General features: G+C 39.2%; 1 protein-coding gene across 15 annotated transcripts in view; it reads right to left on the bottom strand.

The window, feature by feature from the left end:
• The window catches only part of SOX5 (SRY-box 5), a 1,023,582-nt gene that overhangs the window by 205,720 nt on the left and 805,040 nt on the right, over positions 1-12,822 (bottom strand). For all 15 annotated transcript variants that reach the window (XM_003792460.3, XM_003792461.3, XM_012806794.2 and 12 more), the window contains 2 exons: positions 9,115-9,287; positions 4,058-4,126 (listed from right to left, as the gene is read on the bottom strand). In XM_003792460.3, the coding sequence (XP_003792508.1) occupies positions 4,058-4,126; positions 9,115-9,287 (242 nt within the window). The remainder of the gene's footprint in view (positions 1-4,057; positions 4,127-9,114; positions 9,288-12,822) is intronic.

Here is a 12,822-nt window from a genome sequence, read left to right on the forward strand (position 1 = left end):
TGGCTAAAAGATGAGCATTGTATAATAGTTAAGAGAAAAAAGTTTTCCCTCTCAAAAAAAAAAAAAAAATCCAGAAAGATATTTACAGATTTCATCTCCTGTATGAGTATACATTAGCGGTTAGCTAGATATAGTAACTGAAAATACAAAAATGTTCTATCTTTTAAGGTCAATAAACAATGATATTGGGGGAAAATACTGCCAAAGAGCAGAAAAAGAAAACTGAAACTGCTTAGTGTTCTCAAAATTGAGCCTCAGGAACAAGTAAATGTATTTCTTGGGGGAAGATGGATGTTTCTGGTATTGTGACATGACTTTCTTTGTAAGGTGAACTGATTTATGATGCTGCAAAGAATAATAGAAAACTTTCTTAATTCTTCTTTTAATTGAATGAATTATGTGAATAAACTTGGCAGAAGACCATACCCCTATAAAGTCTTTATAAGGAAGGAATGTGGATTGAGTTCTCAATCTGATTAAAATTATGTATTTTTTGAGCTAAGGTTGCTTTCTAAAGAAACATAAACCGTTCATAAGGAACTGATCCTAATTGATTAAATAAAACTGGTTTACTTGCAAATTGTTAAGGCCTTTTCTCTTTGAATAAATGAGCAAGAGCTACCACCATTTTTTTCACGTGGGATTGAGAAAAATAAGAATTAAGAGGCCAAGAGAAATTAAAAATGACCTGTGTCATTAGAATGTGTGAGTGTGCATCCACACAAACGTATGAACTTATTTATACTTTTTAAGTTGAATGATATATCTATTTCAAATGGAATAAAAATGTATGCATTACAGCTTTATTGATACAGTCTCCTTTAGAGAGATTTCACCAAAAGAATGAGGAAAATGTTTGAGAATATTATCCTTCCTATCATTTGACATATCCTGCAAGTGTTTAAATTTGTACTGCTCTAATTCTTCATCTATCAATCTAAATCACCTAGCAGCTCTAACCGTATTGTGTGCCTTTATTAACATTTGGGTGAAATTGATGTTGTTTTGTATTTAAAATTCAAACAAAAATTTTAAAAGCAGCCTAAATTGAGGACAATATAGTCCACGATCCCATCAACACAGCAGCTGGGATGAATTGTTTATAAAGTCTGGAAGAACAACAATGGTACAAAACATCTCAGAAAATGCAATCAGGATGAATAATGTAAATTGGTATGTTTACTTCTAAAAGACGTTAAGGTTTGATCTTCAAGGAAGAAAAGATAGATCAAAATGTAGAGTATTTTCAACCATCAAATAAAATTTAGTCTGTAATAAATTCTCATGGGAACATCACGTAAAACGATTATAGATGCATGTTTTGATTAAAATAAATTTTGTGTTTGTTATAAATTTGATTTGCCTTTCCTGTTGGCAGATTCTATTTTTACTCTTCTTCAGCTTTGCTCTGTGCTTCCTGGGAAAAAGAGGTAGTGGGAAGAAAAAGAAGAAAAGGGAAGATAAAATATTCTCAAAATAAATCTGGTAAGAATTTACGTGGGGAAAAATGGTTCTAGTCTACATTTTTAATTTCCCATTCCTGTACATGCCACTACATCAGTGCTTCCCATAATTGCTGGAACAGTTTCTCAGGAGACGAAATAAAATTCAGATATGTTGTGAGTTTCATAACTATTAAGTGTTTGTAAGACTTTCCCAAATTAACAATTCACAAAATACATTTTAGAACTATGCTTTTAGTTAATGAATGTACTAGAAGCTGTGAAAATGAATTCCTTTCAGATTGTCAGTCCTGCTCGGTACTTATTACTTGTTGCCTGAAACGTTCCCTGCTTCCTAGACATTTTTTTTTTAAATATAATAATAGCTTGATGGGTTTTGACTCGGTCAGTTTCCTTTACCTGCACTAACCCTGGAAAGAGGACAAATATACACCTGATATCTCAACATCTCTTACGAGTTTCCCCCAGGTTACTTTCAGTGAGACTTTATGTCCCTTAGGAACTGTCCCCCCAACTCGTGGAAGCCAGCTGCCTAACGTTTTGATCAAATAGAAATTCTAAGCCTTCAAAATTCTCGTACTCAGCAAAATTTCTACTAACAGAAAACTCAGCTTCCAATCCAAGTTCTTCTAATTGTGTGATCTTGAGTTAGTCATTACACTTGGCCTTTGCTCCCTATATACTACTTTCTATAATCATTGCATTTCTAGGATGGATAACTTTCCTAGCACTTTTCATTCAAAACGGCTCTGACTTATAAATTATAGTACTCCGTGGCACCACAGAATGGACCCACAATCCATCCATTTAAACTTCTTGTCATTATGATGGAGCTTAAAAATCCACACTGTGAATGCAGTGGTCATAGCTGTGAAATAATTCCTAAAGCAGCATTGAAGTTGTTGGTGAATCTAATTGATCAGAACCCAGTTTACTGAGACTTACACATAATTATCAGTACAGATACATTTTTGCATTTCGGTTTAACAGAGGACTTAATCTCATCGAAATGATAAATTTTTAAAACTACTGGTGTCCAAGAAGGGGGGGACACAATTAATTACAGGAGGGACTTTACCTAACAAACACAATCAGTGTAATCTAAGCCTTTGTACCCTCAATGAATCCCAAACAATAAAAATAAAAATAAAAAGCAACTGAAATTGCTGTGAAACCGAGTGACTTGTCACATTGCTGCTTATGGGATTATATCTTATTTATAATGAGAAATGGCCATAACAATTTCAATACATTATGTTTTCACTATTAAAAAGAACATTAAATGCCTAAAAAGGTATTCAAAGTCAGTCTGCTCTGCTTAAACAACATAAAGTCCAATGAAGAGATTTACACTATTGAAATTAATAACCACACTCCTGATATGAACAGATAAAAAACACATTATAAATGTGTTGATTATATTTACAGTTAAGGAAGGCAAAGATCCCTGGTTGAAACATCTCACTAAAGTCCCACTATCGCCCTGGAGCTGTCACCAGCTCACAAAAATCCCAAGTAGAACAAGAAAGGTTGGACACTGATTGGCCTGTTAAATCCAGGGTAAAGAAATTAAGTGTACCTGACCCAAGTAGATGAAATGAGGGAGAATTTGTTGGCAAAGAATGTAAACCATGATGGATACCAGAATGAAATGGTTTTGACACATTTTCGCTTTTGTCCTTGATAACACGTATTTTCACCTAATAAAATATTCTGAGTTCACAAGGCATAACTTCAAGAGAACGATGCAATTCTCCCCAGATTAGCTAACTGCAAATCTAATAGTTACCTCCAGATGGATGATGGTACCGGGGGTTAGAGTCACACATAGATCCAGAAGTTGAGTTTCCTGATTATCACAGCAAGTAGGTCTTGAGCACTTACCATGTGCTCTGAAACTAGACTACCCCATGATTTCATTACATCCTCAAAATACCATGAAATAAGTCTATTTCATGAAGTAGATTTTCATAAAGAGCAAGAAAGCATTTTGTCAGAATTCAGGCCACTAGCAAATGGTAGAAATAAGACATCTCTGACAACGTATTTTTTCCATGTGTTGCTAACATAGCTGTTTCCTTCTTTCTCATGTTTATTCTCCTTATCATTGTAAACGTCAGTCTAACAGAAATGTGGAGGCTGTGGAGCCTTCGAACTTGTTTCCTCCAAGCAATGCCACAGGGAGACCAGCTTGAACAGCCCGTCACCACCTTCCCTAAGTTCTGCCTTTATCACACATGGCTCTTGGGCATACAGTATAAAATTCAGTCTGGCCGTCTCTAACGGAAAGCCTGTTATACCTTTCTGCTTTTTGTGCCCTGTCCCTTCCCTGTTAAGAGACTTGCAGGCATGTTTTTTTAAAAAGTACAAGGAAAATGAAACATGCCTCTGCTATAATTCCTTCTCAGAGTAACAGAAAGTTATCCTTCACCTGGTTAGACTGAAACTCCTTCAATGTCACCGGAGGTGACACATCACGAATGAGGCTGAAAGTACTTTTTATTTGGGGGGGCCATTTCAGTTAGGCCATATAAGAATAAGAAACAGAATCTAATTGTCTTAATTGGAAGTACATTGAAATGATGGTTTCTGACCTGGATCTGTTGCTGGAGCAAATTGATCTTGTGTTGCTGCTGCAGGAGCTGCTGCTGTTGTCTTGCGATCTGCAGAGAAATTGCACATCAAACCTTTAAAAGTGTGTGTCAGTCACGGGGCAGGGGGGAGAAATCATCACTGTTCTGTTTCTGAAAGTTTGATTTGACACTGATGAAGATGAGGAACACAGATGTGCCTGTCCCCCTAAATTATCAGCACTCCATCCTTAAGTAGGCTGCACGAGGTAGTGTTCAGGAACAGTGATGCTCCTTTTGGCCTAACATGAGTGAATGAAGCTTAAGATACCGCAACAGTGAAATTTCCCAGAAAGAAATGTTAGTATTTCAAAAGCCCTCTTCCTGGTGATAGATTAAGAAGACACTGTCTCTGACATTTTCAGCCCTTTTCTACACCAGCAAGTGTGTTACATAAACCGGGGGTGACTTAAGAATTCAGAGTAACACCGAGCATTGTGAGATGCTACAGCCCGTAATTTAGGTGGGGTTTTGTTGTTGTTGTTGTTGTTATTTTCCGATTTTTTTTTGGAAAACGCTGTTCTCATTTCTGCCTTCCACAAACCATTCATGGCTGACTGTTCAACATGTTCCGTCCTGGCTTCTGCTTCCATCTCACGATTAGAACGATGCCTGAGAAGGTCACCAATCACGTCTATTTCTAATTCTGAAGTGTTTTTCAGTCCTCACATTTGACCTCTCATCAGAATTCAACACTCAGACATTTTCTCTTGATCTTGAACTTCTTCCCTTGGCTTCTATGACATCACACTTTCCTGGGTTTGTTCCTACCTCTCACATCTATTTTTTTTCTCAGCTGGTTGCTGTCCAGCTATTAAATATTAATTTTCTCAGGCTCAATTTTAGATGCTGTTCTTTTTCCTCTGTCCTTACTTTCACGTGTATGCCATGTGCTTCTCAACCTGTTACTCTAGCTTCAGGCCCATTTATCCATCTATTCAACAGTATTCAAATTCAACAGGTCCAAACCTAAGCTGGAGATCTGGCCCAATGTTTATCTTAGGTATTGTTTACCCCAGAGAACAGCACAATCACCCCCTGTTATTTGCACTCGTACATGTAACACCTTCTACTTCTTAATACTATGCTCCATGCTCTGATTTATATTTATTCTGTTTTTTTTCCTTTTACTAACTTTTTTTTTTTTTTTTTGAGACAGAGTCTCACTATGTCGTCCTGGGTAGAGTGCTGTGGTGTCACACCTCACAGCAACCTCAAACTCTTTAGGCTTAAGCAATTCTCTTGCCTCAGCCTCCCAAGTAGCTAGGACTCCAGGCACCTGCCATGAGACCCAGTTATTTTTTGTTGCAGTTGTTATTACTGTTTAGCTGGCCCCAGCTAGTTTTGAACCCACCAGCCCTGGTATATGCGGCTGGCGCTGTAACCACTGTGCTATGGGCGCCAAGCCTACTAACCTCTTTTTGTCTCCTAGGGTAAAGTGCATAAATTCATTGAGGGTAGGGACCCTCTCAGTGTATGTGGCTGGTTCTGTACCCAGTGAGCTACAGGCGCTGCCTGTTTTGTTTTTTATTTTTAAGAGATGGGGTATATTGAACTCCTGGACTAAAGTGATCCCCCTTGGCCTTCCAAAATGCTGGGATTATAAGTGTGAGCTGCTGTACACGGACTACAATGAATTTTTTAATATCTTTTATGGACACTGGTATAATTACAATTATTTTAATATTTTCATTTTCTCTTTGGCATAAAAAACTTTTTTTTTTTAAGGAAAGGAAAGGAGATCATAGAAAAAGACTCTCTAAGTCTGCTTGCTTCCTCCCTCGTATCAATATTTCACTTGATATTTAAATCTTTTTAATAGAACTTTAAGACTATATCAAGGACCTGGCCACTTCATATCCTTGCACTGTTCTAAGCCACTGTATCTCTAGCCTGGACTGTGGCAATAGTCGCCTGTTTGCTCTTTGTACTTTAGCCTTTGCCCCCTCGAGTCTGTTATAGAGAGATCTCAACATCAGAGAGATCCTTTTAAAATGCAATCCTGTCGTGCTCTTCATGTTTTCCACATCCTTCTGCCTTACTCAGAGATAAAGCCAGTGCCCATATAACACCTGTAAGGCCTCCCTATATGCTATGGCCTCCCGCTACCTCTCCAACCTCATCTCCTCCCTCTCGTCTCCTTGTCATTCCACTCCTGCCCCCCCTGCAGTCCCAACTGCCTTTTGAACATATCAAAATGCTCCTTCCTCTCTCAAAGGATGCTCCTGCCTCTGGGCTTTTGCACTTGCTGTCCCCTCTGTCTGGAACACTCTGGCTGGACAGCCCCATGGTTCACTCTGTCACCTCCTACAAGTCCCTGCTCAAATGCGTTACCGGTCAATGAGGTCTTCCCTGAGCCTCCATTTTAAGAGCGCATATCCCTCTACCTGGGACCCTTATCTCCAATTTCATATTTGAATTTACAACACAATACTTATCAACCTATACCGTGGTCTACTGGTTTCCCATTTACCTCTCTCCACTAGAGTTCAGTTCATGACAGATGTTTGCCTGTTTCACTCCCCTACTGTACCCCCGGTCCTTAGAACAGAACCTGGCATCAAACTGGGGCTTACTGGACATTTACTGAATAGACAAATGTGGGATGGAGCTCAGGGTCTGCTAGGAAGGCTGGCGAGTGAACAGACCAGCAGCAATAGGAGCGGTGAGCGCCCAGTGTAGGGCTGTCCTATGCTGAGTAGGGAGTGTCACAAAGGAGTTCTCAGGAGAAGAGGAACCTGACCTGACTCTTAAGGAGCAAGTAAAAATGTCCTTTGTGAAGAGATCTGTGACCACAGAGTGGTGACCATGCCTGCCAGCTTGGTATGCTGGAGGGCAGCAGGGAGAACCACACAGGGGCTGGAAATCTGACCTGTGCAAGTCACCAAGGCTCTTCTCTCAGGCTGTGGGAGGCAACATTTTGGGACATCTTATCAGCACAGCAGAGAAATTCTGGAAGAACCTAAAGGTCTCTAAAATTCTAAGGAGAATGTCATAGGTCTTGAGAAAGTAGGAGAATCAAAAGATTCTAGAATCCCTTCATGATGTTCAGGGATGGGCTTGAACATGAAAGAGAAAGAAAAGAAACTCTTCATGAATGATTGCTTAAATTTTTCAGGACAGGGGGTTGCCTAAAGACCCACCAAAATAAGTCGAGATGCTTGAAAAAGAAATATCTCCAGCTAGGCTACATTTTTCTGAGGCTCCTAGGATTCTCCAGAATTCAGATATCTAAAGGATGGAGCATTAAAGAGAGAGGTGTTTTTTATTCCGGCCCGTCAAACATTCTGAATTGCTTTATCCTAAGGGTAAAGCAAGAGGAGTATGGGCCATCGGCAATAATAGGCCACATGTATCTTTAAGGAAAATGGTGAGGCAGTTCATGAAAAATGAAAAGAACTCTTTTCAAGCAGAGATGAACCACCAAGCAGAAATGTATAAAATGGAAATAAGGTGTCAGGGCACCCCTCAAACATAGTCTGAGTATTTCTTTATCTTTTTTAAATCTGCTAGTTTATATTTTGAAAGCTTTCTAGAAGGTTTTGCAGGCATATACAGATACTCTTGATTTCACAGTGGCTATCCACTCCTTGAAATGGTGAGCAAGGGCCCAGCACGGTCGGTGGCTCACACCTGTAATCCCAACACTATGGGAGGCTGAGGAGGGAAATTGCTTGAGCTCAGGAGTTCATGACTTGCCTGAGTGAGAGTGAGACCTCTCTGAGTGAGAGTGAGACCTCAACTCCTGGAAAAAAATGGAAAAACCCAGCCGGGCACCATGGCAGGTGCCTGTAATCCCAGTGGCCTCTGGAGGCTGAGGCAGCGGGATGCTCACAGCCTGAGTCTGAGGTTGTAGGGAGCTATGACGCCATTGCACTCTACTAAGGGCATGGGGGGAGGGCTCTGTCAACAACAACAGTAAAAATCAAAGAAATAAAAAATAAGCAAATAAAAAAAGAAAGAAATCGTGAGCAAGGCCAGGTGCGGTGGCTCACACCTGTAATCTTAGCACTCTGGGAGGCCGAGGTGGGTGGATTGCTTGAGCTCATGAGTTTGAGACCAGCCTGAGGAAGAGCGAGACCCTGTCTGTAAAAAAACAGCCAGGAATTGTGGCATGCTTGTGTAGATCTAGGTATGTAGTAGGCTGAGGCAAGAGGATCACTTGAGCCCGAGAGTTTGAGGTTGCTGTGAGTTATGATGGCATGACAGTCTACGAAGGGTGACAAAGTGAAACTCTGTCTCAAAAAAGAGAAAAAGAAATGGTGAGTGGACTGGGCCTCTAACAGGGATAGTAAAGGGATTTAGCTGTAGAAAAGAGGCCTCCTCTCCTACCTAAGCTGACCCTATGAAATCCTCTGTCATACCTTCCCTTATTGTCAATTTCTCTAAGTAGCAGTTCTTAGCATTGCCTCCATTTCTCTACTGGGTGCAATCACTTCTTGTTGTCTAATTTCTGCCATTAAAACTTCCTAGAAGCCTCAGCCTTCAAGGCCAGCAATGAGAATCTAAATAACAAATCTTGTTCCTTTTATTTAACGCTAGAATAACAACTTTTCTGTAGCCTTCAACACTGTCATCTCTTCTTAAAATCTCCATCTTTTCCTATTTCCCATGACCCTGAACTCCTGTCCTCTCCCCTGATGTATCTGATTCTTCCTGGATATGTTCACTTTTCTTTCTCTGCCATCTATATACCCGTATCTCCCAAGGATCGGTCCTTAGTTCCTTTCCTCTTTCTTGTGATGTTACCACTCTGAGTTAAGGCCTTTAAGTGGGAACTTCTAGCCATCTCAGCATGAAATACTCTGTTTATAATTACTTCTATGCTCCTTATCCTCAAAGTGGTTAATAAGCGTCTTTAGATGTAGGTGTCATCTGTGTTTGCTTTGGTCTTTGCCATTTCATTTACTTAATTGAGGTAGAAGGACATCCATCTTTGTGTGCCTGGGACAGTGACCTGTAAGTAGCAGGCACAGCCATGATGTCTGAGGGATCTGACTGCATCTCTCGTTCTTACTCACCTGTTCCTGCTGCTGCTTGGCCAGCTCCATTTGCTGGCGCTGTTTCTCAATCTGGGATGCAGCTAGTTTCTTCTGCTCATCGTGGGCAGCCAACAGCTGCTCTCGCAGACTAGTCAGCTGATTGATCATACCCATGAGCTGTCTTTCTTTCTCAGCTAGGCTCTCAGGAGTCCCTGAAAATATGGCAAGAAAACAGACAGGAGAAATGAGAAGAGAGTGATTGTTTCGATGACAATGGCTCTGTTGTATTATGAACTAGTCCAAATGCAAGGTTCAACAAACATTGCCTTCTTTCTTTTAGATTTTGACTCAACCATAGAAAGTGATGGCTATTTATCTCTTATAAAGTATCAGAAGGAACCTGGCCCTGGGGCAGAACAGATTGCAGACTGTACTTCAGGACAAAATACCAGAATGAACAAATATTTCAAATGTTTTGTATTTATGAATAGTAATAATCTATAGCTTTTTCTCTTTTATTTTACAAGGAAACAGAAAGTTCCCTTGTAAACTGTTTGCTGAGTATCTACTATTTTTATTGTTCTATGCTGGGGCCTACTGGAAATAAAAAGATATCTAAAACAGTTCTTGGCATTAAATACAGTAGTTTTTGACTAATTAAAGAGCAAGCCAAAACTATAAAAAATTTTATAGCCATAAATATTAAGATATGAAAGCATTAGTATTAGTGATATGATTTTCTTTTCCTTAACAAAGAATCTGAAAGAACTAAAGAATTTTATAACGAAAGAGGGACTAAATCTACTTAGCCAATCAGGTTTTAGACTATATCCCCACATGCCACTCAGAATCGATCTTCAAAATCAAATATAGGTAACTAAGCAAATATTCAAGTCTGAAAATACAAAAAAATGCAATCATGAAAGAATTACGACTGGTTGGCAAACTAACATTATATTATGGTCATCTAAGATTATACAAAAGTCTGAGATTCGGAGAAGTTATGGTTATACTTTGAAATAAATCGTACATGCTGGGCATGGTGGCTCATGCCTGTAATCTTAGCAGTTTGGGAGGCTGAGATGGGCAGACTTCTTGAGCTCAGGAGTTTTGAGGCCAGCCTGAGCAAGAGTAAGACCCTGTCTCTACAAAAAATGGAAGAAATTAGCGGGGTGTTTTTGTGGGCATCTATAGCCTCAGCTACTCAGGGAGCTGAGGCAATGAGGATTGCTTGAGCCAAAAGAGTTTGAGGTTGCTGTGAGTTATGATGATGCCACAGCACTCTGCCCACAGCGACAGAGTGAGACTCTGTCTCGAAAAAAAACAAAAGTAATCAATCAATTAATTAATTCAATAGTATGGTCAAGATATCTAAAACATGCCAATGAATCTTCTTTTTCCTTTTTTCTGAGACAGAGTCTCACTATGTCACCCTCAGTAGAGTGCTGTGGCATCACAGCTCACAGGAACCTCAAACTCTTGGGCTTAAGGGATTCTCTTGCCTCAGCCTCCCAAGTAGCTGGGACTACAGGCACCTGCTACAATGCCCGACTACTTTTTGTTACAGTTGTCATTGTTATTTAGCTGGCCCCACCGAGTTCGAACCCATCACCCTCGGTGTATGTGGCTGGGAAAGTATCCACTGTGCTATGGGCAACAAACCCCCAATGAATCTTCTTAGATTAAAATACTTATTTGACACAAGGAAAATGTGCACTGTTCACTAAAACAGAAACCGTATCACTTTAATTGTTCTTTAAAAACTCAGCAAGATAGACAAGACTCCTATGGTAAAGTATCAACAATAGGAAAGAACACCCTCGTTAACTACAATGTTACAATGTTCACTTCAAACATAAGACACAACGCACTCTTTTAATAACCCATTTGCCACCTATACACATATTAGGTGGAAGGCTCTGTTATAACGCAGTCACCCTTCTCAACCCCACTGCATTTCCCCCACCAATTTATGCTGAAAAAGTATGCGGTGTTTTCGGAAGTAGTAGCTAGAGTTAGTGGCTTACAATTTTCACGTGCCCATTTAGAACGGAAAGTTTTGAATGTATTTTACATGTAGACTAGAGAAGAAACCTCCAAAAAAGAAGTTCTCTGTGAACATAAGGCAAGAACCTTTCCTTATTCTCTTTCTCATTACCAAAACCTAGACTTAGTCAGGGAAGATGATCGAGAACTGGTTGCTAATAATTTATGACACCTCAGATATTTGTAATCTATCACAAGAGAAGATGTACTCTAAGAAAAATAACCACATGGCTATTGTATCCTAATAGTCAATAATCTAAATATACCTTACAAAGATTTTCTTAATGAAAATATTCATATGATAACAAGATGAGCTTCTTCCTGCACTGTTAGTAGAGAAATAGATCACAATTACATGTGCAGGGATACAGACACTGAACAGTTGTTAATACACATCATGTCTTGTAATGCTCAGAACCTTCATGGACTAATTCCATCCACTTCTAGAAACCCAGCCCAAGAAAACCACAAGAATTGTAGGTAAATATTAATAATTGCTTTAAATGAAATAACAGATATGATCTAAATATCACATGAGAAAAACCAAGTAATCATGGAACCCTCATATAGTAGAGATTTTGCAGGCATAAAAAATTATTCTTGAAGAACATTTAATGCTACAGGATGTTCATGACATAAGTCTAGGTATGAAAGTTTCAAGGAAATGGAACACTCATCTACTCACCTCAATGCATGCATGTATTTATATTTGTAGAAAAAAAAGACTAAAAGCAAATTTGCCTACATAAGTAATAATTGCTATTTATAAATGATGGGTTTATAAGTCATTTTCATTTTTTATTCATATTTCTGTATTAGGAAATTTTCCCACAATTTGTATTATTAGCATAATTCTTTACATACTCAGAAAAAAAATGCCATTTACCTCCCTAGTTAGAGAGATACCATATTTTGTCCTATGTATAATGTGCATCCACATTTTGGGGCCAAACTGTTAGGGAAAAAAATTTAGTGTTAATCTTTTCATTCAAATTTCCATTTGTTTATATTAGGTGCTTGTTTTTTATATTGTAAAAATATCAGAAGTATCTTCCTCAATTTCTCCGTTACTGGTGTCTTCTGAAGTGTTGTTTTTCTCATCCCAGTAAATTTCATCGTCCGCAGTTCTATGCATTGCATTGCTGATGCAGCATTTTAAAAAAGATTTCAACCACTTCCCTCTTGATACTCTTCCATGATCTTAGGATACAATTTCCGACCTGGCTGATAGACACTTCCTTGATTCTACCTGCAGGAGTTAAATCATTACCAGCTGACTGCATCCATGATGTCTACTCTTTCTTCATTCGGTTATTAAAGGGCTTGTTTAGTGACACATCCAGAGGCTGCGGTTGGCTGGTCAGCCCATCAGGTATCGCAGCAAGCTGGGTTTTCAAGTCCATGGTGATTGTTTTTGTACTCTGCGTAACAGGGCTTTGAAGTCATCAAAAACAAGCAAAGCTGTTTTTGCAAGTTATCCTCCTTCCTGGCCTTCATGACCAGACAGATTTTCATGCCCTTTCTTCATTCATCCATCCTTTCTCATGCCCGTGAACAATAACTCCACTTGGAGTCTTTTCCTTTGGAAATGTTTTTGCTTTAAAGATAATAATAGGTGGCAGCTTTATCCCGTCTGCAAAACAGCCTAGAACAACAGTGAAACGTGTTTTCTCACATCCACTAATTTCAAAGGCCACCATC

This window comes from Otolemur garnettii, unplaced genomic scaffold (genome assembly GCF_000181295.1).
Source record: "Otolemur garnettii isolate 467f Iridium unplaced genomic scaffold, OtoGar3 scaffold00057, whole genome shotgun sequence".
NCBI classification, from domain to species: Eukaryota; Metazoa; Chordata; class Mammalia; order Primates; family Galagidae; genus Otolemur; species Otolemur garnettii.